General features: G+C 33.0%; 2 protein-coding genes across 2 annotated transcripts; both read right to left on the bottom strand.

Annotated features, from left to right (window-relative positions):
- Positions 1 to 8,439: 8,439 nt before the first annotated feature.
- LOC105203743 (CD2 antigen cytoplasmic tail-binding protein 2 homolog) lies at positions 8,440 to 12,010 on the bottom strand. Its single transcript, XM_011172630.3, has 7 exons — positions 11,446 to 12,010; positions 11,044 to 11,184; positions 10,732 to 10,895; positions 10,353 to 10,533; positions 10,100 to 10,287; positions 9,918 to 10,029; positions 8,440 to 8,867 (listed from the first exon to the last, which is right to left on the bottom strand). The coding sequence occupies exons 2-7, from the start codon at positions 11,177 to 11,179 to the stop codon at positions 8,650 to 8,652; spliced, it is 999 nt and encodes a 332-aa protein (XP_011170932.2). The 5' UTR covers positions 11,180 to 11,184; positions 11,446 to 12,010; the 3' UTR covers positions 8,440 to 8,649.
- A 1,855-nt stretch (positions 12,011 to 13,865) lies between these two features.
- Positions 13,866 to 23,951, bottom strand: LOC105194519 (alsin). Its single transcript, XM_026131407.2, has 14 exons — positions 23,611 to 23,951; positions 20,858 to 22,183; positions 20,204 to 20,773; positions 19,590 to 19,959; positions 19,302 to 19,503; positions 19,025 to 19,205; positions 18,701 to 18,867; positions 18,462 to 18,571; positions 18,171 to 18,382; positions 17,490 to 18,044; positions 17,235 to 17,411; positions 16,740 to 16,908; positions 16,468 to 16,650; positions 13,866 to 16,388 (listed from the first exon to the last, which is right to left on the bottom strand). The coding sequence occupies exons 1-14, from the start codon at positions 23,949 to 23,951 to the stop codon at positions 16,341 to 16,343; spliced, it is 4,611 nt and encodes a 1,536-aa protein (XP_025987192.1). The 3' UTR covers positions 13,866 to 16,340.
- Positions 23,952 to 24,555: the final 604 nt, after the last annotated feature.

Genomic DNA, 24,555 nt, shown 5'->3' with positions numbered 1-24,555 from the left:
TGCGTACGTTTCCGTTATAGGAATCATCAAACTGGCTCGTACTTGCGACTCGCCATAGCGATTCCGTCTTGCGCCCCCGATAAAGGTGCGCCTGCACTCATCCGGTGCGGGCGTACCACGACGTCGACGGAAATCGCTACGCGAAATCCGCGATTACGATCCTGATAACCTATTTGTATGTGTTTTTCTTTCTTTACTTTTTTTTTATTTGCGCACGCCTCCAAACGCACCGCGTCCACGAAACCTAACGGAATATGCAAAACTTCTTAATTGGATCCGCTTGTAAGGCAACTTTGTGAGTAGTAGTAGTAGTCGTAGTAGTAGTAGTTTGCAGCACTCGGAGATTAAGTCTCGTTACTGAATCGCATTTTCCTACTACGGTTCGGGGGAGCTCGAACTTTCACAATGACAGAATTTAGAGAAAGAGAGAGAGAAGGGAAAAAAAGAGATTAAGGGCGCTTTTTTTGAAATCGTCAGCGATAAACTTAAATTGAGACATAAAGAAAATGTTCTGAGATAATATGTATTTTACTAATGTTTTGCCTCACAACGCATTCCTTTATATGATTAATTTTTCAATAATAAATGAGCGATTCATTATCGTCACGATAAAGGTTCGTCATATCGATCTGGCGATGGAGTATCAATGACGGAACCGAACAGAGTTAATTTCGTAGTTATTAAAACAATTTCGAGGGAGATCAATAACAAGGATTAAAGAAACATTTCGTCGTTTGCACGAAATGGAAGTTAGATTTTGCCTTCGTAGATCGTGGAAAGTCAATTTCCTTGAGATACGCAACTACGCGGTGCTTTAACGAGACCACATAGAGAGAAAGAGAGAAAGAGAGAGAGAGAGAGAGAGAGAGAGAGAGAGAGAGAGAAAGAGAGAGAGAGATTCTCGTTCCCGGGTCGCGTCGTTCGATATGCGGATGGTATCATAAAAAATGTATGGAAACCACCGTTCTCTTCCCGTTCGAAATGTTCACAGTTTCCCCAGAAACGACAATCCTTCCCCCTCTCGTCGATTCGCATCAACGTTCATTCGCGCCGAACGGCGGCGGTCGGATGGTCGTTTGAAAAAATGATGTTACTCATCTGCGCGGGATAAAAAGGAAAAAAAAGAAGAAGAGAGAAAGGGGTGAAAACCGACGAAACTATATTTACGAGGGCCGTGAAAGCGTTTAGCTTTAATGCGATTAGAACGAAACATTCAGGGCTCGTGTTCTCGTATGCAGGCTCCTCTCGCAAGCCGTCCTTCGCCCTGGGAGCGCTTGGCGCTCTGAAAAATTCATTCCACCCCGAAGCGGCAAACGAGAAATCCGGCAAAAGAGAAAGAGAGAGAAGGGAAGGCTTGAATGAAAATCCCCCTGTTAACGTGCTTCCCGTGTGCGGTCCACTGACCCAGCGAGCTGCATCACGAGCCTTCCTGCTTTCGACGACCGCCGAAACGGGTCGTCCGTCTTGGCTTGCTAAGTCTCGAAGTTTCGACGCGGAATGCGCGATCGATCGCAGTTTAACTCGAAAGTCGGCGACCGACTCTACTTCTTTGATTATGCGAGGAATTTTACGACTAACCTGCTGAGGAGTAGAGAGAATAAAGGAGAGAGAGAGAGAATGAGAGAGATAAATAAACAGGGAAAGAGAGAAAGGGGAGGGAAAAGTCGGTAAATTCTGAACTTTCGGCTTTATTGGAATTAAGGGAGATGATCGATTTTAAATATCGCAAAGCGCACATGTTGAAATTGTAATAAAAATAATATATAAAATGATTTTTCGTTAATCGAGAGATATAAAACATATTGCAATATAATAAATAAACATTTAAAATGGTATAATTACAATGTACAGAAATGCATCAAGGATAGATATAATCTGCGGATTTTATCTCTCTCCGACGCATTTCTATAAATGTAATTATATCGTATTTTAAATATTTATATTTAACTACGTTTATATCTCTCAATTAGCGAAAATCTTTTTATTTTTATGCGTAAAAAAATTAGCTTTGAATGTAATTTGGGTATTAACGAGATTAATTCGCGTATTTACGATTAATAAAATATATTGTGCGAATATTGAATTAATTTTCAAAATAAGTTTTAACTAGAATTTATTGAGACAATCACGAAGATCGAAATTCTAATTGAACATATAGGTCGGGTCTCTTTGTTTCTTTGTCACTTGAACATTAAGGAATAGAGATGGGAGAGGGAATTAAATCCGATCCAATTTACAACTTTGATTACCGACATTAGGTGTTCATCTCCAACCATTTCTCTATCTCATCTCTCTTTCTCATTCTCTGCTTCTCTCTCTCTCTGCCATTCAAATCGCGCGATTAAGCTTAAATCGTGAGCAAGTATCTACGATACGTCTATGCCGCTCTCGCTGAGATCCTTTCCATCGGCATTTCCATTTAGTTTGTTTCGTACAGAAATCTCAAGACTTCACTTCATCACGATTATAAATCACGGTCTCTAAGTAATCACCGCAGATAAAATCTCAACTCCTTCGAACGAACCGAGAGACTAGACTCTCTCCGAGCGCATAATAGGTAACAGCGCTGAAGGTACCGTCGGAAATATGAGCTCTGAGAACTCCAAAGAGTAATTTTATATACGAGCCTGTAGTGTTATGCATTAATTATACGTGAATCTTTTCTAACGCGCACAGCTCGTGTAACACACGTGACTTGCCAAGCGTTATTTTTAACACCTCTCGCCACCGCACGCCCGCGCCGCTGCTTTGCGCCCTTTGATCACATCCGGCGCCTATCTGTTTATCTAATTATCCGACGCATAGAGAAAAATAATTGGAAAAGACCGTCTCTCGAGCGTGGCTCGAGATATTCGATCCGAAAGTATTTTCGCGTTTGTGCCTACCCTCTCTGTCTCTCTCGCTTGGTTAGCCAAGATTCCTCGGTGGCACTTCGCCTGACTCGTTAGTCATGGTAGTTAGTCATGCTACGTGCATCCCGTCTCGAGAACGACCAAGAGGAAGACGAGGGAGGCGGAGGCGCTTCATTCCGAGAGGAGTTGGCGGGACCGGAGTCACCCTAAGAGGGATAAAGGCCTCGCGAGCGTCCTTCCTCGCTCTTCCTCCACACTTCCTCTTCACAGCCGCGAGTACCCCCTTACCCCCTTTTGTTCGACCCCTCGAAAACCACACTTCGGAGACTTCGATGCGTTTGAGGCGTGCCGCTGCCGCACACGACGGCTATTTTTGTACGTACATTACAGCCCGTGTAACATGTCGGATGTGTAATCGGCGTCAGAACGGTCGAGAAACATTTTCTTTTGCTCGGCTCCGCAGGAAACGTGTCTCTCGAGTTTATTCCGGTGTAAATTAAAGAAGGGTAACAGGTGTATCAGCTTGTTAAGATATTAACAGGACGGCGCCTTCGTTCTAGCCGATAAATCACCGTGCGCAAAACGCATTCAACCTTGTAACGATCTTACTATTATTATTACCTTTGTGATTTATATAGAAGTAAGCCTGCGAAAAAGTTGTCCGCTAACAAGTAGAAAAGCGTCCGAACCGTTCCGACGCCGATAAATCACGACGTCGTACTCTCACGTGCGTAAACGTCCATATGTGAGTGCCCGTTTTACTTGTTCCCCGTTTTTATGTGCGTGCGTGCGTGTATGGTGTGCTCACGACGCCGGTTTCATAACAGCAATACGATCGTTCTCGAAATATTCCCGACGACTCGAGCTCATAAAACTCGGGTCATTCGAGACCAGGGATAAAGGGCGATTAGGTGAGTCGCTACAATAAAGATAAGCTGACGGAAAATAGCTCGCACGAGGACACCTCTCCTCGGCGTTATGGGACCGGCACGTGATATTCGTGTTGCTCGTATGTGTCGTTCTTACCCCTGTCTTCGCCCTCGCCCGAATGTCCCCCTGTGTTCTTCGGCTGCCTTGCGTCCTTTCAAGCTTAAAAAAAAAAAAGAAGACCAAAGTACCGTTTTCTCGTCGCGTGGATGTAATGCAATGTACCTTTTCAGCACTTTGCTTCGTGCACCCTCGTATCTATCTCCGTAGTAAATCTGAATAGCTTGCGTTCTCGACAGAACGTTGATCGATGTGCCGATTGGAAAGACGAATAATCAGAAGAAAAGAATAGTCACCGTTCCCCTCTTTGCATTGTATTTTGTTTTACATGTTAAAAAATCTGGAGCTGGAATAATTCAATACAATGTTTTATGCAAGCGCGCTTCGCTTTTCTGTAAATGATATGATATACGCAAAAAATCAGTAATCATACACTCGTATATAAACAAGAATATATAAAATCTTCTTGAAAAAATTTGATAATTTTAAACAGACATAGCTTGCTTACACTGAGAAAAAAAGTTGTTAACTTTGTCAACTCGATTAAATTTTTTCAGTTCATGTATTATTATGTATTTGACTTAAGTACACAAAATACTTAAATTTCAGTTTAAATATTTATATATTTAACTCTTAACTACATATATATTTAACTTAAATACATAAATACTTAAACCGAAGAAATTCAATCGAGTTTAAAAATTTAGTTCGAGTTCAAACTTAACAACTTTATTTTCTCAGTGTACGTAAAGAAATAAAATTTTTTGTAAGAAACAAATTTCTTCACGTAAGCAAGTTATATCTATCTAAGATTATCATATTCTTTCAAGAAAATTTTATGCTCTTGCTTTTGTATAAGAATATGATTATTGATTTAATGATAATCTTTTTTCTTCTGATTTAATAATTTTTTTTCTGTATACGCGATAATTTCATAAAAACGACAAAACGTTTCTTTTACTTTTGAATTAAATAATTTATTTGTAACTATTTACAAAAAAGTTTTTTTGTACTGTTAATATTTACTTACATTAAAATTAGTATTTCGTTCCGTCGTTTTCATGCATTTCACTTTTATACGTTCACCTTTCTCATAGAAACACGTATTTTAGAACTTGAAGATTCTATTTGTAGCATTGTATAATGACAAATTTATTGCTCCAATTACAAAGAGAACGTGTCATTTCGTTTACGATGACTTATTGCTAATCTATCGAGACGTTCCTAATTAGAATAACGAAAATTTTTATATAATCTATTTTATTTTGCATTTTAATTCTTTACTTGTTTACTGACATAACGAGAAGCATGGTTGATTTTGGGAAAAGGTGTGCAACAAAAATTCTTTATCCCTAAATGTGGAATTTGGAGAAAATAAATATTTACAATCTTGATTACGAGACAAGCATGTAATTATTAATGAACTTGTTGGACGCACGATAGACATTGGGCTTTGACGAGCGACGGTATATTGTACATTGCATGTATTTTACCACACTTTTTAGTAACGTAGTCATATTTAGACCCATCCTCTCCCGACAAAGAGATCGGCTCTTGTGTAGCTACCAAGGGAAAAAGTGTCGATTTATAGTTCTTACTGTAATCTAGTCTAGACACTTTAAATTTCTACGTTTAATGCTCCGCGCTTGAAATTCTTCGGACCTTTAAAGATGAGCTACGGATTTATACTTACAAAAATGTACGCGCGTACACAGGGTGTTTCCAAGTCTGCACCTATGCTCCACGCAGCGAGATCCTTTGACTGACTTAAAATTCATTTTTCTTTAATAAAATTGTCGAGAATAGCCAACAGTCTCTGTATTGTATCACGGACGATTAAAAATTAAAGGGTCTCCTCGAACTAAATTTCGCAGCTGCCAGAGTACGTGTTAAAATCTCGTGCCCCAGTAAATTTCAAGTAAATTTTACTCAAACGGAACTTTAATTAAAAGCTACGTTATAGTAAATTACAGTAAGTTATTTAATACTGAACGTTGAAAAATTATTGACGCGTAAATAGCGTCAAATACAATTTTCATCGGAGAAAAAATCGACTCGATATTAATCAAAAAGTCTCGGTAGAGCACGAGCGCAAAATTGGAAACAATTCTCCTGTGTATACGACATATACAAATCTATACGTATATATATGCATGCACACGTGTACTCTCAGATATTCGTGTCTGAACGATTTTTGCGTGAACACGAAATACTTAAAATAATATTTTAAGTAATTACGTATACAAAATTTCATACATTGCTAAGAAAAATGTTCAAAACGTTTAATAAAATTATATTCAGTAAAAAAACGTGCCAATTGTCTATACACATGCAACAAAAGCTTATAGTTTCAATTTGTGATTCATTGTTATCCTGATAGAGAGAATAACGCTTTTATTATTTAGATATATAATTTAAATTATTTTATATCCTTTCCTTCTTATAGTTTATAGTTTTTTTTTGCACAATCCTTGTGGTCTGTGTTAGCCAAAATACATGTAATTTCCCTTTTTCGTTTAACTCCGTGCAAGATTAAGCAACTATTGCATCTATGTATTAAATGTGCCTACATAAACAAAAAAAGGTAAGTTTATTATTTTTCATAATAAATAAGTACGAAGATTTCCAAGTTTTATCCTACATTTTTATTTATGGCAAAACATTTTACTTTCCGCTCCAAGAAAGCAGTTTCCATTTGTGGAACGTACAAAATAAACATAAGAATCAAGGAAAAGAGAGTTACGCTTTACTAGATAAATAAAGATGTAAGATGGCTATACCGTACGGTACAAATAGATTTATTTTAGGGATATAAAATCCTATTTAAAAATACCACGCTCCGCGGACCATAAATTTCTGCGACCCCACTCCCGTAGGAATGCGCAAGAAGTCTCTAAAGTATGAGTTTAGTTCCGTCTTGATTTAAGTACCAGATGGTTTTTAATAACTCATTAAAATGCACGTGTGGCAACATCCTTTGCACGCAAAAACGTTTCCCGATTAAATATTTTATAAAAAAAAAATGAATTATTATGTAAATACTGCTTATTATATATATATTTTGTACTTCAAAATTTTCCTAAATTATGAGATAATTATTTGTTAACCAATTTGTAATTTTATAGCATAAAAGATATAAGTTTAAAAAAAAATATCTTTATAATTATATATATTATTAATCATATATCATATATATAATTAATGTCGTAATTGACTTGTTAAATAAGAGAGAATTATTTATAAAGTGGGAATTAATATTTAAATAAATCCAAATTATATAAATATTTATTAACTATTAAATTAACTATTAAAATTTCTCATAAATTCATTAATTTGTGTTAATTAAGAGAAGGAGAAGAGAGAGAGAGAGAGAGAGAGAGAGAGTGTTTTTTTATTTTTTTCTATAAACAAATAAAAAAACAAAATTTAAAAAAATTACTGTTTTATTACCTTAAAATTATTTAAACATAATTTGAGCCATCTATTAATACATTGTGTTCTTACTCATGGATCTGTTTTTAAATTTATACAGATATTTTTCATAATAATCCATGATTTTCTCATGTAAAAACTTTACATACATAAAAATATTATATACGTGTATATAATACATGTAACTTTTAGATATGATTGCCATATCAAGCTTGAAACTTTGTATGAAACTCCCTTGTTGGTTTAACAAATTACTCGAGTAACATATCTAATCCTTATCAAATTAATTGAGCAACAGCAATAGTATTTAATTAATATTTCATAAGTTTAAAAATCAATATCAAAATGTACTTAGATACAAATATGTGTTTGCAATGTTTTACTTACAAGGATAGGTTTCGAGGTGTCCCTCTTCGATTTTGACGAGTTTTAATATGTTGTAGTACAGATAAAAATAAGAGACACATATTTTTTTATACGCGCCCATTAATAAAAAAAAATTTATATTTTCCCCCACTAGAGATAAAAATTTTTTTATCACTGTTATAAAGTACTCTTCAAACCATTTAACTCTCACTTAGAACATTTTTCTCTATCTCTTATAGTTTCGACGATATACACTTCAAAAGAAAAAAACCGATTTTCTTCAAATGGATGTTTCATCTCTTAAAAGTAAAAACGGGCACGTATAAAAAAACGCGTTTCTTATTTTTATCTATACCACACATATTAAAGGCTCGTTAAAATTGGAGGGGGACACTTCGAAGCTTTTCCTTGTTAGGTAAATCTCTTATTTTAATATAACAAAAAAAATTTTTATTTTTAGCAAATAAATTATCTAACAAAAATTATTTCTTATAGAAATATATATTCCATCGTCACAATTAAATTCTTTTATAATCAATAAATATCGAAGAAAACATCAAATATCGCAAGTAACATTCGTTTCTAAATATTTCGTTTTTTTTTCCAGTGTAAGTAGAGCCTCCCAGATTCTTTCATAACTGTTTCAAGAAGTTTTAAACAATCATTAGGGTTTGCTGTACAATCTAAATCTAACAAATCTGTTATTTTGTTATTAAGTATATATCTTTTAATGTCAAGCTAAGAAAAAATCCATTTATAACGTTGAATAATCTGCTTTAATCTCATTGTGAAGAGTTGAATAAAGTTCAAAATATATTTTTTCAGTTTCAAATAGATATTCTAAGTACTTATATCGCAGCGTCAGTCGATCACATAAATACATTACTTTTTTGGAACTATATAAAATATGCAAAGTTTAATTTTTATTGTGGGACAAAATATGTTACTTTCATAAAAGTTTCGTGATTTGACAATTTTTATATTTATTTATTCACATTTTTGCATCAAAGTGTCACAGATAAAGTTCAAAGTCTATTCTAGCAGCATTGTAAAATTGATTCTGTTGTCCGGTTTTTCTGACCCAAGCACCCTTTTTAAAGTATCCCTCCTTTGACCACGCATGCATTTGCTGACTAGTATGAGGCCCATGTATCTCTGCATTTTCGTCTTGGGACCATTTCAGATCCCACGTTATGCTATCTTCTGCATTGCTTGCTTCCGCTGTCTTTCCTATATAAACATTATGTATACATATGAACAATATACATATGATGACCATATTTTCGTCGAGAAAATAACGGACTAAACTAAAAATTTTAAGATTTTATTCCTAGATATTTCCAAACCATTTTATGTTAAAGTTAGAAATCAATGAATAACAAAATTTTCTTGCGTAGTATATCAAAATAAGATAGTTTGCAGTTTTCTGGTAATTTTAAATTGGTTCGACTATGTTAGAACTCTTGATTTAAATTTGGTATAGCTTCGAGATAATAAAAAATAAAAACAGATGTAATCTAAATTTTAATTAAATATATAATTATATAAGATAAATTATCTTTATGTATATATATTCATATTTTATACATTTTTAGCAAATATATTTATACATATATACTGCATTTTGTAAAGCTTCAAGAGTATCAACTTTAAGTTGAATTTTTTTATGACTCCAAATATTATTTATTATTAAGAATATTTGAAGAAATATAATAACCTATTGATAGGAGCGTTTGAGTCGCGGAGACATATATAAACTTCCACAATATTTTAAATATATTTTTTTCAACAATCTCTAGTTAAATTAATCAAATAAATTCGCAGAAGTGTCAATAGCAATTCAATGTATCAAAATTCCCTTTCCCTCTTTTGAGACAAACTGATTCAATCGCTTTCACTAAATTTCAACATGTGCCTATTGTTTTAAGTACCGAAAATATATAATGGTTGATTTACAGCAGACAACAATAACTCTCTTTGACAGTACCAAACAATTAATACCGCCCTTGCATAAAATTAAATTTGTCGAGTGTTTTCATAAAAATTTATTTATTAGCACAATCTTAGACATTAAACGCTAATTAAATAAAAATTCTGTTAAAATAAAGGACAAGAGTTTTAGAAAAATAAATAAATCTAAAGGACAGCTATCTGAAATAAAGGACTGTCCTCTAAAATAAAGGACGAATGGTTATTGTAATGTACACCATACAAAAATTTCTTTATGCGAGAAAAAAGATAACGTAAAAATATTTGCCATTAATATATTGTATTACTTACCACTATCGACGTCGTCCAGCTTTGCTTTTTCCTTTTCATCAAAATCGTCAGCATACATATCCAATTCTGCTTCTTGTTTCGAAGGGTGTGCATATTTATCTCCTTGTTCAATCTATAAAATATAATATTTCTTATAAGAAAGATAATAATATATATTATGCATAAGTATTATAATTTTTTACCTTCTTTTTTATCTGTTCGTAGCTTTCTTGATATATGTCCATATTACCAGTGCGCGTTAACAATTCATTCGCCAGTTCTGTTAATTTTGTTATGTTAATAGAATTTGGATCTTCTTCTTCTTCACGTGTCTTAGATTCCTTTTTCTTTTTCCATCTTTCAGTTGTGGTTAATTTCTTTTTCCCTTTACCTAAAATAGGAGATATATTTACTTCCTATCATTTGAATGCATGCTCTATTAGTAATTGTGTTTACCAAGTCTGCATAATGTCTTTGAAACGGTTTCACCAGGTTTAAGATATTCTAAGATTTGTTTATACAATGGAATGGGATCAAACATAATATCTCCATCATCGTCACTATCGCTGTCTCCTAATCCATGACTTTTGCTTGATTTGGTACTTTTTTGTACATTTGTGGTAGAACCAGGTTTGATCTATAAAAATTGCATGTAATAATATTTTTGAAACTCTTAAAGTACATTATATAAAAAACAGGTAAACACTATTTCAAAAGTTTAAAGAGTAACGCAATTCTTGGAAGTACATTTTCACAAAATGAGAATTCTACATTTTCACACAAATGGATTAGTTCAACTTCAAGCAAACTTTATACTTATTCATTCCACACTGACCTGGACCCAATCAATATTGTCCAACCAGTTATCACTTATTTGTTTTTCCTTTTTCCAGAGGTAATGTCCTTCTTTATCAAAATGACCTTCTTCCAACTCTTCTTTCATATTAAATGCTGTAAATCCCACATTTGCTTCTGGTGCTGAGGGTCCATCTTCTGTACCTGTTAAATAGATATAATTAAGCTATTGTAATTATATCAAATATTATACAAAATAAAAATTAAAATATAATAAAATTAACAATGAAATAACAATAGAAATAACATATTGATTTATTCATATTAATATCACACATCAAAATCTGAATACCTTCAAATTCATCTTCATTCATAACATTATATGTATCCTCATTTACTTCATCGTCTTCTTCGTCAGAGTCCAGTGAGTTCTTAAGCGGTTGCTTATTAGATGGATCTTCCATATCATCAAACTTGCGTTTCGACATAGTTTCTGTTTACAAGTCATTTTTTTATCGAAAACAAAAAGGTAACGTTACGAGTTTACTTAAAAATTTTATTTGCGACATAAACTGAATAATCGTCATTTTAAAATGTAAGTCATGCATGTTAAGTAATAACAATCTAGAAGAGCATGACTAATGTTAAATTATAATTGCAACATGACTAATGTTAAAATTATAATTGCCATACATTTCAAGATAAAATTAAAAATATTTTTAAAATATTCTCATAATAATTGAATATTACATACGTTTTTTAAGAGCTGTGAAGCGACGTTTCTTGCTGTAGAAGTTTCCTCTGCGTCAAATAAGTGTCGAAGTATCGAGAGGTTAGTTTACATTCAGGTTATATCACTTGCGATGTAATTTCCAAGCGACCGTCACACTCTGTCCGTTTCAAAAATCTCGAACGGATTTTTCGTTAACTTGTTTACGAACGTCTTTTTATTTATAAATTGTGATCTGCGTTTGATACTTATCGTAAACAAAATTTCCAAAATTGAACGATCACTCGGTATAATAATTTCCACTTTGCCCACTCTATCCCTACCCTCAGTTATTTTCCTTCGGCCTTGTTCGCTATTCCGCCCGCTACATTACGATTCTCACATGACCGTGCATGTGCTGAGTAATAGAGTGATGCAAAAGATTTGTTCGTGTCGTGTAAGACGACTTCTTTGATTTTCATTGATTGATCATATTATGTACAAATGTAACTTTGCTCTGTAAAAGCTATATTTGCATATAATGCGATTGATTAATTGATGAATTTAAATAGGAGCAGGGAGAAACCTAAGAGACCATGCCCCCACTTTCACAATTAATTCATACGATTTTTCGAGACGCCATCTCTACAACGTGGAAATACACTACGATGCCAATTTACCTACTAGGTTAAACCTCGATAAGTCCATCACCCGGGACTATTGGCACACCTGACAAAGGGACCGCCAAACGCGCGTACAAGAAATCAACTTCAAATTGTTCCTAACCTAACCGCTTTTGTGCGATTGATTTATCTCGTTGATTTGTCTCGTCGCATTGCATCAACGATCATTTATGCAAACGCAATCCGCAATGCGGATGAGGCGCGAATGCTGAATCTTGGGGGCAAATAAATAATAGATACAAATGAATTGACTCACGGTTCGCCACTGGTCGCTCATCTGTTCAGCTTCGACGCTACGTCTCGGCCACAGCTCTCGAACGTTCAAGATCCAAGATCTTCACGATGATACATCTTGATTCATACTTGGCTCGAATACGCGATCCTTCGTTTTTGGCACTCTCGAAACACTCCTGGTAGTCTTAGTACTCACACGCGTCTGAAACTCGGGATATGAGGCAACGGAGAAGATACGAAACACGATTGAACGCGACACGACTTCGCATCATGCATCGTATCTGACACGACGGATGTTTGCACAAACGTCCGACACTCACTTCACTTTCGAAACACTCACTTGCATCAAAAACTCGTAGGGGACGATGAAGATACGAGTTGAAATGCGCCGCGACGCGTAATGACGTCGCGCCGTCGTACACCCGTACACCCGACCTTCCGACTGACCGGCCATTGCCGGCACTGCGTAGCGGCGTGAAACCGCGCCTGCGTGCCGCTACGCAGTGCCGCTCAAACGGTAACGGTCAGTCGGTCGGTCAGACAGGATGATGCGACGTGCGACGTTGCTACCGTGTCGTGGCCTATTTCAGCTTGTATCTTCGTCGTCCTGTATTGTATGTATGCACGAGTTTTTAACGCGAGCAGACGCAAGCGTTTTTTTAGTCCGCTAGGGACCGTCTACAAGTTCGGACGTGTTCGCCCGTCACTGATATTTTTTTAACCGTCGATTGCATCACAGTCGTCCGACGGGCCGACTATCGTCGTTCTGAGCCTTGAATTCACCTCGAGTGTCACCACATTGTATCTCGAATTTCAGACGCGTCACGCGTGTGAGTTCCAGAAATGTTTCAAGAATGCCGAAAACGAAGGACCGTGTTTGTGCCAAGTGTGAATGAAGACAAATCGTCGTGAGGATCTTGGATCTTGAATGTATGTTCGAGAACTGCAGTTGAGACGGAGCTGAACGGGCGACCATCAGCGGCAAACTGTGAGAGAGTGAATCAATTTGTATTCATATCTACTATTTATTTGTCTCTACTATTCGGTATTTACGCCTCGTCCTCATTGCATTCGCGTAAATTATCGCGTCGGTACAGGGTGCATCGCTCACGTGAAAGCGGATAGGACAAGAACTATTTCAAGTTGACTTCGTGTACGCGCGCTCGGCGCTCTATTCACCAAAGCTGTGTTCAGATTCCCCACCCGGGTGCACCCAGATGTCGTTTTATCTTTGTTGTTTACTGAGTGTTAAACAGAGATAGAATGATGTCTGGGTACATCCTGGTGGGGAAGACTGAACACAGCCCAGAATGAACGTCTAGGCACCCAGACATTATTCTATCCTTGTTTAACATTCGGTAAACAACAAACGACAAAACAATAAAACGACATCTGAGCGCACCCCTAGGTGTGCCAAAAGTCGGGCGACCTACTTTTCGAGCTCTAATCTGTCTGATTAATTGGCATCGCAGTGTATGTCCACATTGTAGAGATGGCGAAAAATCCTTTCAGCCAGGAGCGTAGTTTTTTTTAATGATAGAAAATATGTATTTTTTCTGACCATTTTATTTTTTACAATAGCGATAAATAAACAATTGTTAATATTAACATAATCAGCCGATTGTGCATGAAGTTTATAATAATCTATTTTCAATTCGATACATATGTAATGAAACATTGTCAGGATTGTTTAAAAATTCACAATACATAATGTTTACACTATTCGAAGAACTTTATGCCAAAATGGGATATATAATATAATTACTTAAATTAATACATATATTAACAATGTGTAGATTTTATTATGCTATTTTATATTTGCATGATCATATTCTTTTTACTTATAGTAGTTATTTCTAATAGTACAAATTACTAGATACTTTTAATAGTATTTTTTAATGTACTATTTTTAGTAGTACAAAATAACTGCTGATAATTCTTCCACGCATTACATCATTTAGAAAATGCGATTTATTTAATAGATCATTCTGTTATAAATTTTCACCTAATGGCCTCTTGATGGTAAACTAATCTCTTCACATTTCTGCTTTTACAATAAAAAGTATATATCTCCAATACAATATATCTATATTATCAATTCAATAATCTTATTTGCTGCAAGTAATATCGATATGGTATACAACATTAATGTTTTATATTATTTACCATGGTATATACTTTTTCCAAATATTACTGTGTAAATAAAAAACTATTCCATGTACTATAATTTTTGGAATGTTTAATATTTCAGAATGAAATTTATTTTACACATTGTGACTAATTCTTAATTTATATTTTAACTCAATGCATTCAAATGGGATGTAATATTTGATCTCTTATATTATTTGATGCTAACAATTTGATCTCTTAATTTTGGCTTTGACAAACGTATTATAAAATGTGTACAGTCTATTGAAAATAATTATTGTATATTTAATTATATTAATCCGATAGAGCCTGCATCATTAATCTTGATTTTAAATGTAGATATGTAAGGGTTTATTTTTAATAAACAAAACCCTGAAAAACACTTGATAATCACTTTTTTGCAATTAAAAAAAAATAATAATTATATTATATGGTTCTTGATAAAATTTTATGATAAATATAAACATCGAGCGATAAGCAAGCTCTTTTGGATTAATATAAAGAATATGTTTCAGGTACATGCTAGTTATTAGAAAATATTTTTTTTGTTTAACTAATATCACATATAAACTAAATAAAAGTAACATAAGAGATAATTTATGGAACACATATAACAGCACAGTTAAACAATATCTGTAAATAAAAATAAAAATTTAATTTTTTTTAACATAATATAATTGTATATGACATATACGTATTCTGAAATAGTTAAATATAACTAAAACAAGTTCTTAAAATTATTTTAAATGTCTTTTACATAAGTTATAATTTAAATTTTAATCAATTTTTATGTATTAATTATGTAATTAATTTGTATATATGAATTAATATTACATAATTAATATATATATATGTATTGATTAAAAAATATATAAGCATACGTATATGCTATTAGATCTCTTACAATACTATACATACACGTACTTCAATGGATTATACATGGAATTTCTTAACAGACAAATATCTAGTATATACTTTTGCAAATTACAAAGTAGAAATATACTCTTTATATGAATTATAATAGAAACAGTTTGTCACGCGCGCGAATTGTTTAATGAGGAACCAATTTCCTCTCTTCTTTGTATTACAATTATAGTGTATGTATTATGGTATATATGTATTTATTTTTAAATCATAATAAATAAATTTTTAAAGTGATATTAATGAGTAAACATGCTGTAAATTGTATAAAAGAGAACCTCTATTAAAAGTGATATATTTACAAATTAGGAAAGTTAAATATGCTATGCAATTATAATATATAAAAAAGCTTTCTAAGCGTTTCTGTAAGCTAACATTATAGTACAGAGAAGATAAAATGTAGAAATGTATATAAATAAAGGTAACTTTAAACTTTTTTCTTATCACATTATATTGAGCTACGCACTATGGCTTTTTAATGCGTGATATATTTGAATAACAGATAACTGGAAGTACTGAAGTTCAATTTTATATGTATGATTCATATGCAAATGTTGTGTTTGTAGAACACTGAATTAATTAATGATAACTACCTTTCAACAGTAAACTTATATACATTTTATAACAACAAAATGAACTGATATGTTATGCCACTTCTTATTTCACATCTGAGGCTTTGGCTTTATATAATCAAGTCGCTAAAGTGTATATTACGTATCCTAAATGCAAATTATCACTTTAGTTTTTATTATAATGCAAATACATACTTTTCCTATGTCCATTTTTATCTTGTGAGGTGTTGAGGTGTGTATGTGTGTATATATATATATATGTGTGTATGTATGTATGTATATATGTATGCACACACACACACACGTTATATATATATATATATATATATATATATATATATATATCATTTCATTGTACCATATATTTGTAAAAACATGGATTTTAATCGCCCATGTTTGTTTTTTCTTGTAATATCTGGTAATAACATGCCTATAATAAAATTAATTTAATTTATTAGTGTATTAAACAGCTCTTATTTTCTATTTTATCTGTTATAATCATATCTGACCTTAAGAGTAGTGAACATTATGCCAAGTTCTCCATTTTGCAAATATGGTTCCATGAAGTCCTCAATAAAATGTATTTCGCTCCCTAATTGTAACACACTAGCACGCACTACAACAAAACTAAACACTGGAAACAGTTCGTCCATCGTCCACAAATACGTAGATCCTAATTGTTTTTGTACTGCCTGCAGTTGAACGTAGAAAAATGTGTTAATATAAATAATTTACTTAAATACACTCTTAAGCAATATTAATATTGCCTATATTTTCTTACTTGTGTCATTTGTTCAAATGTATTTCTAACCACTAATAGCTTTTCTAAAGGTGAGAAAGTCGTTTTAAGTTGCTGTAAAGTTTCTATAGCCTCACTGAAATATGGTTCATGCTGATATGGTAATGAATTATCTGAAATGCTCATTACATTCGTAGTCTTCCAGAATTTCCTGCAATTTTGTATAAGAAAAGTAATTATAATAGCTTTCTACAATAAGCTATAGCTATAAGCTGCAATAGCTTTCTACAATTAGTTGGTATCATAAGTCACAAGCCATAAAATTTGACCAATCACAGTCAAATGTGAAGAGAATATTCGACTATGATTGATCAATTTTTATGGCTTATGGCTTATGATACTGACTAATAGCTTGTTGTAGAAAGCTATTAGTCGGTATCATAAAAGTTAAATATAAATATAATTGTTATAATACTATGAAGCAGAATATAAATGACAATTAACTTTTTTTTATTGTTATATAAATTTACTACTTACTGATCAATTTCAAGGAAGGCCATTAAAGTAATATCAGGCTGTTTATTCCATTTCATTAATCTTTCCCAGTATGCATCATCCTCCTTTTTATTATGTAAGGCGTATAATACAAAAAGTGCTGAATGTACACGTGGCAGTAATATCGGATGAAGTATCGCGGCAGCACTTATGACTTGCCTAAAAGTGAATGTCTTTAAATCAAAATTCATTATTGAGAATTTTAGATATATTTTTCATAGATTTTACAATACATACTCTTCTTCACTATCAGTTTCAAGAACATACTCCTTGCCACAACGTGGTAGAGCCGGGAATAAAAGAAGCACAATCTCATATATTCTTGTTGTAATACTGTGAAGTTCAGATACTGCATGGCTAAGCAATAACGGATGTACTCTTACTCCACCATAAGTAGCTGTATATACTGCAGCTGTTTCTGTCAATAGAGCGCCTAATGGATGATGCGGGCTTTCAAAAGCTTTCACTAAATACTTATGAACTTCATTGTAAGTCTGATTAGTGAGTTTGTCTCTTCCAAAGCCTGGTATCTTATCCAATTGATCAATAGTTTCGCTACTTCTCTCTTTTGTATTTGAGGTATTAGCAGACAATTTTTTTCGTTGCAATGTTTTCTGATGGGATTTTGTTATTATACTAGCAACATTTTGCCATACTTTTTGCGTTTCTATAGATTTTTCATTGTAACTGGAATTTTTAATGACTGGTTCAGATACGCCAAGTTGTTGATAACATTGTTTAAATATCGCTTTCCATTTTTGATCCGGAGGTACACATAGTTTTCCAAAAGATCTAATAAAAATAATGAAAATAATTTAAAAAACTCTTAAATATAAATTGTTAATTGTTAATAATTAATTTGCTATTAGCTACTAATAAAATAATGTTTAATATTGCAGTAATATAAATGATACCTACGCTGGCTTTGAATTAGATTGAGCAGTTCCACTAGCTTTATTCATATGCAATGTGGCAATAACTTTGACACCTTCATTCCATGCACCATTCATGTTACCTTCTAATCTATCGCCACTTGGAAATGTTAATGTACCTTTTCCACAAAATATTCCTGCGGACTTAAAATCACCTTCATAATGTGTGCCGTCCTCAAATACCATTACTCCATGACCCTAATGGACAATATTGAAATCAGTAATTTATATCTTTTTAACAAAACACTTTATATTAAAAAATGTTCAAATATATTACCGTTAAAACATCTTGTGTAAAAACACCTTCATAATAAATGCCATCGAGTGTCACGATTAAACCATTACCATGTTTCATGCCATTACTCCATGATCCAAGATATTTTTCACCTGTATTATTGAATTGTTACTAAGATATATGTGTAATTTTAACATTATGATTAATTAAAAATTTATCATTTTATTTTTAGAATCTTTTTATCTTGTAGTTTACTTTTAATTTAATAAATGTATATTTACCTGTCATTATATCATCCATTATTCCGTAACCTTGTTTAACACCAGCAGCCCATTCTCCAATATAAACAGATGCAATTGACGCCATGAAGTGGCCTTCTTTTTTGACACCATGACCATGAGGTAATCCATCTTTAAAATATCCTTCGTAAACATCTCCATTGGTGTACCTAAAATATTCTTGCATTATTAATTTTTTGTGAATAATTTGTAGATTAGGAAATGTACTAGAAAACTTTACACACATACACTAATATTTGGATTGCTTTATAAAATAATGAATTCTAATAATCACATGTGAACGTATTTTCAAGAAATGAATCTCACTTCATTGTTCCATATCCATTTTGTTGACCATCTTTCCATTGCCCTTCATATACACCTTGCATTGGAATTTCCATCTTTCCGGTACCATGAATAATACCTTTATGAAATTGGCCTACGTACGTACGAGTATCTGACCATTCCAGTTTCCCAAACCCATGTGGTTTGCCATTCAACCATCGTCCTATAAATTTGTGATATGACTCAGTGTACATATTTTTTGTACATAATTGCTTTTGCATGCTTCTTTAATCAAAAATATTTTATAAATTCTACAAACCAGAATATTTTGCGTCCTTAAAAATATTATGTTTTGTGAAAGAGAATGAGCTTGATCGTGCTAATGGAGGCACATTTCCGATCACTTTTTGCAAACTGTACTTTATAGTATTTTGTAGAGCATGTAACCACTCATTGCGATCAGAAGGGGTAGGAGTGTATAATACAAAAGTATCCTCTGGTGCAACAACTGATATAGCATTCTGAATAATTGAAATTTGTTTTTAGTTACACTTGCCATCAGTTTTAATTATTAATAAAGTATAATGTGTAATAAGTAATTTTGTACCTGTACATTTTCAGAGTCTGGTAGGAGTTCCACCCATAATGTTCGAAGTGGATGGATTGTATGTGTAGTACTAGTGACATGTATGAAAATATCTGTTAATAAAATAAACCAATGTGATGAAAATCTACCAGAATTAAGTATTGATAGCGGGTATGTTCTTGATTCTCGAATGAGCCTCCTATTGGGAGATCTCAGTGTTTCTCCTAGCTTTCCAGAACTTTCCCAAAATAATTTTGTAGCTTCCGCCTCTTTTTGACGTTTTTCTTGTTCATCATATACTTGCTCCCATTTTATAAGAGCTTCTTGTAATCGTTCAACACCCATTTTTGTGCCGTTACTTTTTATTAGACTATGAATCATATTCTTGTATCTATAATAAGATATATGTATATTACATACATATATTTTTTTATATCAATGTCAGTGAGAGAGAGAGAGAGAGAGAGAGAGAGAGAGAGAAGAAATGTTATATATTTAAAGTTTATGTTAAATTCTTATAACAATAAATGTAATAAATACAAATGTAATAAATACAAATGTAATATACTATAATAATATAAATTTTAATATTTGTAATGTAGATGATATATAAATAATACTGATGTACAACTTACCCATTTAATTTACATAAAGGATGCTGTAATGCCATTGTTATAACAATTTCATTGTTGTGTTTTTTTATATCATTACTTTTTAAATTATGTACAAATAAATTTGTTACTACTTGTGGCACTTCAATGAGTTTTGCAATATGCATAAAACCACCAAGAGATATAACATCGCAAATAGCATTTAAATAGTATTTATATACTGTAGTAAATTCTTCTATATTGGCAACGATCGTGACTTCATATGCTTCTCCAATGTGGTTAAAATAATCCCACAAACTTATGACATTTAAAACGCTAAAGTGCATCAATTCTGCATAACAACGACACAGTGTTTCATACACATTGGCTTCTTGGGTCACGCCGCTTTTCTTTTGAAACGGTTTGATGAGATTTTGGTAAACAGTTAACATTTTTTCCAAGAAGATCTGATCGTTTATTAAATCTTCTGATACATTTATTGCCGGTTCGTTTATCACAGAACAACAACTGTATTGCCCAGAACTGAAAATCTCTCTAGGACTGATTGATTCATCTTTGTTTTGTATGTCAAGTTGAAACATATCTCCAACTTTACTGAAATTATAATTATAATTCATTTATAAATAAATAGAAATAAAGTCGTTAACTTAAAAGCAGATTTTTACTTTAGTTAGTTACCTCGATTGTCCCATAAAATATAAACCATGATGCATCATTATTAAACTATGGAAATTGCCAGCAGCCATATCGATAGCTCTTTCATTGGAAGATAGTTTTGTGGTGAACAACTGAGGAGCGCTTTGATCTACTGTAGTGTACAAAGTGACCTGTTTAAAGTTGTTACGACCCCACGCAAATACTCTGCCGTCCAGTGTTAAAGCAAGCACATGGAAGGCACCGCAAGTTATCTTTCTGATACCAGTATGGCTAAGCTTTGTTACTAATACTGGCCTTGGTCGTTTAATATTATCTCCCGTTCCCAATTGCCCGTGCTGTACATCACCCCATGTCCAAAGTTCTGTTGCCAATATATTGCTGCCATTACGAGACAATGTATTAATCCTTTCGTTTAAGCCATGTTGGGATAATTCGTGTTCAGACGAGCCAGTACTTGATGACCAAGGAAACTCTTCGCACCGTAAGCTCAGTGCCAAGCTAGTTGCAGTAGGCTTTGTATAAGTATCACCTTGCTCTTCTAAGTGTTCATTGCTATCAGCTTTGCTTTCATTAATATCAGAACTACCACTCATATGTCTAGATAAAGTTACAACTTTACCTCCTACATTTTTTACCCCTTCGTACACCAAGTTTGCCATATTTGAAACATTTTGCTTTATCAATCTTGTTGACCGATCGACACTTTCCAAGGGTATGTCTTCCTTCGCACTTCCATAAGACGAAACCCAAGATAGTTGCCTGGTTAGAAATTGTCGAGCAGTTTCTGTGTTTATAAATATAACATTTCTCTTTTCGTCTTTGTCGGAATCTGTTAAATTATTCAGACATTCCTCGCCATTTTCAACGATGTCAGACGATTGTTGCTCCTTTTTGTCCATTTCTGGTAGAGGAATGTGCTCTTTACTGGCAGTGGACAGAGCGCTGATGGAATTTGTCGAACGATCTTCGCTGAACTGCTGTGCATGATGACCAGTGAGACACGTGTCTGACGATGTTACACTTTCAGGACTCAACATGACATTATTAAGACATTGTGGACAAGAATTAATAAAGATTTCCTCTTCCAACTCGTTTTCACTATCTGTATCATCTTTCATAAATTTGGTAGTTTTTCTCACAGCAGCCACATTAAAATTAAAACCACAAGCAATCTCAGACACTGTCCTCCCTTCAAAAAATTTAACTTTTTTTGGTTCTGTACTACTTATGTCTATCTGCGGTTGATTACCACTAGCCCACAACTGCCCAGTGTCCGTAACAAATAATGCTGCTTGATCGCTAACTGCTATAAATTTTACTTTCACCACTTCATTTTCTTCTTTGTATCTGCAATTAAAATAAAACATCTTTTCTATAATCAGATATTATGCTTTCTAACACTATAGTTACGAATACAGTACAGTCAATAAATTAAACAGGCTCACAATAAATTTCATTTATTTAACAGCCATAAATAAATCTTACATTTATATCTATTATAAGTGACAGAATGTAAACATACAAAATATATAAATACAATATAGAAAATATATGCCTTATATTATATGCAGGGTTGAGCAAATTAATATTTTTATAAAACTAAATTAATTAATTAAAAAGTTGTGTTACAATTAAATTAAAAGTTAATTTTGAAAAACATCATTTATATTAAATTAGAATATCGTATTTAAAAAAATTTTTAAACTAATTAAAAAAATAAGATTACTCTAAATAATAGAATAATCGTAATATGGACCATCATATAAATTTAATATTTTATTTGTTAAATAAAGTTTGTAAATTAACAAAGAAATATTGTTTTTTTATACAGGAATATATTTTTTCTTGTGCAAAGAAAGGTAAATTTTTAATTAGGAAAAAAGTTAATAAGTTGCAGCTTGTGTTTAAAAATAATTAGTTCAAGTAAAAAATTAATTCATGAAATTAATTAAGTTAAAAATTATTTATTTTATTATTTAATTTTTAACTTTTTAACTTAATTATTAGCCAACCCTGCTTATATGTTTTATATCATTCACTTGCTACATAATTGTCATCTTTGAATTTTCTGCAAAAAGAGAGAATTCTAATGAAAATTCACTACACTAATAAAAGTAAAGTTTAATGATGCTTTTATTCCTCTACAGCCAAATTATTACACCAAAATATTATTACAAAACTTTAATGATTCCAAACATTTAAATGGGAAAACTTTGTTTTAATTATGTTGTAACAAATAAGCGATATGTTAAATGAAAAAAGAATATATAAGAATAAATTTTAAATATATCCACTGTAAATTAAAATTAAATATATGTAATAAAGATAGGATAACAGTTAAAATTGTAAAATACTCAAAGGCGTAAGGTCTTTAGGTGTTGATAGGTAAATGGAAATATAGGAAAAAATAGTGAAGCATTTGGAATAGCAGTGATTGCTGCTGGCTGTAAAAATAAAGGATCCTGAGTTAAGACATATTTGTATAAGCTATATTTGTGAGAATCGTTTAGGCGATGGAAAAATAAAGGAGCTGATTGAGATTTGAACTTAGGATCTTTTATTTTAACAATCAGCACTCACCGCTACTCCAAATGTTCCACTGTTTTTTTCCTATCTTTCTGTTCGCTTATCAACACTTAATGACCTTATGCTTCTGATTGCGAGTATATTATAAAATAAAAGCTGTATATATAATTTTATATGTAATTAATATATTAATAAGTATATATAATTTTGAAGTGTAAAAAAAAACGTATGTCTCCTAGTGCACGTACCCATGACTGCAATACTTTACTTCCTCCTTGAGAACGATTGAGTCTACAACATTCATGTCCTGAGGATTTACTTTCAAGACATGTCCGCTAGTGTTGACGATGAACAGGTGTTCGGAATTGGATGCCAGGTCGACGACGTCGAATTGAGCCCGTTTGAAAACGAGCGTGGGACAGACGTCCTCGCGGAACGACACTTCCCCGTGATAGAGGCTGTTGGTTGTGGTCGCCACAAAAATGTGATCCTTGACGGTGACGAATTTGCAAATAACGCCGTTCGGCTTGTCGCCGAATGCGAAGGACAATTTGTCGGCACCTCTCCATAGATACATGTGCTTATCCATCTCACTATATGTGTAGAATGACAGATAGGATGGTTCACCTAACCTACGCAAAAACCCTTCTACGGACCTTTGTTTAACCGCCAGCAACTGACGCCACTCTCTTTCGTCATATTATTTGCAATAACGTTTCCCCCGTTAAACACTTCCGCAAAAATATCGCAGAGGATTTGCAGGGCGACATGATCGAACGAATAATCTTTTTACTGTGACTAACATCCGGCAGGTATCGGTTGGTACCGTTGGTTGGTGCTGTAATATCAGCTGTTAGTCTTGACAATATACGGGATGGGAGGAACCTTCGTGCAGGATTGCATGTAATTTTTTTTTTGCTCCGTTAAGGCGGGTTTACGTGAGACTTTAAAATTAAATAGCACGCAATATTCTTTATAAATTGAGTTATATCTAAAATCTTATTTATATCTAAATTAAATAATATTTAAAACTAAAAAATGATAAAAAGTTGCTCTGAAAATTTTCTGCGAATTGGAACATTTTTCAGAAATACTCACAAATATACAGAAAGTCTACATCTACTTCTTTTTGAATTTTTCATACACGTGAATTCTAAAATATTCTCATCCCATAATTTCTAAAACATACTTTA

The sequence above is a fragment of the Solenopsis invicta genome, chromosome 1, assembly GCF_016802725.1.
Source record: "Solenopsis invicta isolate M01_SB chromosome 1, UNIL_Sinv_3.0, whole genome shotgun sequence".
NCBI classification, from domain to species: Eukaryota; Metazoa; Arthropoda; class Insecta; order Hymenoptera; family Formicidae; genus Solenopsis; species Solenopsis invicta.
The sequence above is the reverse complement of the archived record's forward strand: the minus strand, read 5'-3'. Positions and strand labels throughout refer to the sequence as shown.

Excerpts from the sequence above, each read along its gene's own strand:
- LOC105194519 (XM_026131407.2), bottom strand. The coding sequence starts at position 23,951 with ATGGATAAGCACATGTATCTATGGAGAGGTGCCGACAAATTGTCCTTC. Across the intron at positions 19,960-20,203 it reads CCTTTATGTAAATTAAATGG|ATACAAGAATATGATTCATA; the intron begins GTAAGTTGTACA and ends ATCTTATTATAG. Across the intron at positions 19,504-19,589 it reads CAGACTCTGAAAATGTACAG|AATGCTATATCAGTTGTTGC; the intron begins GTACAAAATTAC and ends TCAATTATTCAG.
- LOC105203743 (XM_011172630.3), bottom strand. The coding sequence starts at position 11,179 with ATGTCGAAACGCAAGTTTGATGATATGGAAGATCCATCTAATAAGCAA. Across the intron at positions 10,534-10,731 it reads ACAATATTGATTGGGTCCAG|ATCAAACCTGGTTCTACCAC; the intron begins GTCAGTGTGGAA and ends CAATTTTTATAG. Across the intron at positions 10,288-10,352 it reads AAAGACATTATGCAGACTTG|GTAAAGGGAAAAAGAAATTA; the intron begins GTAAACACAATT and ends CTCCTATTTTAG.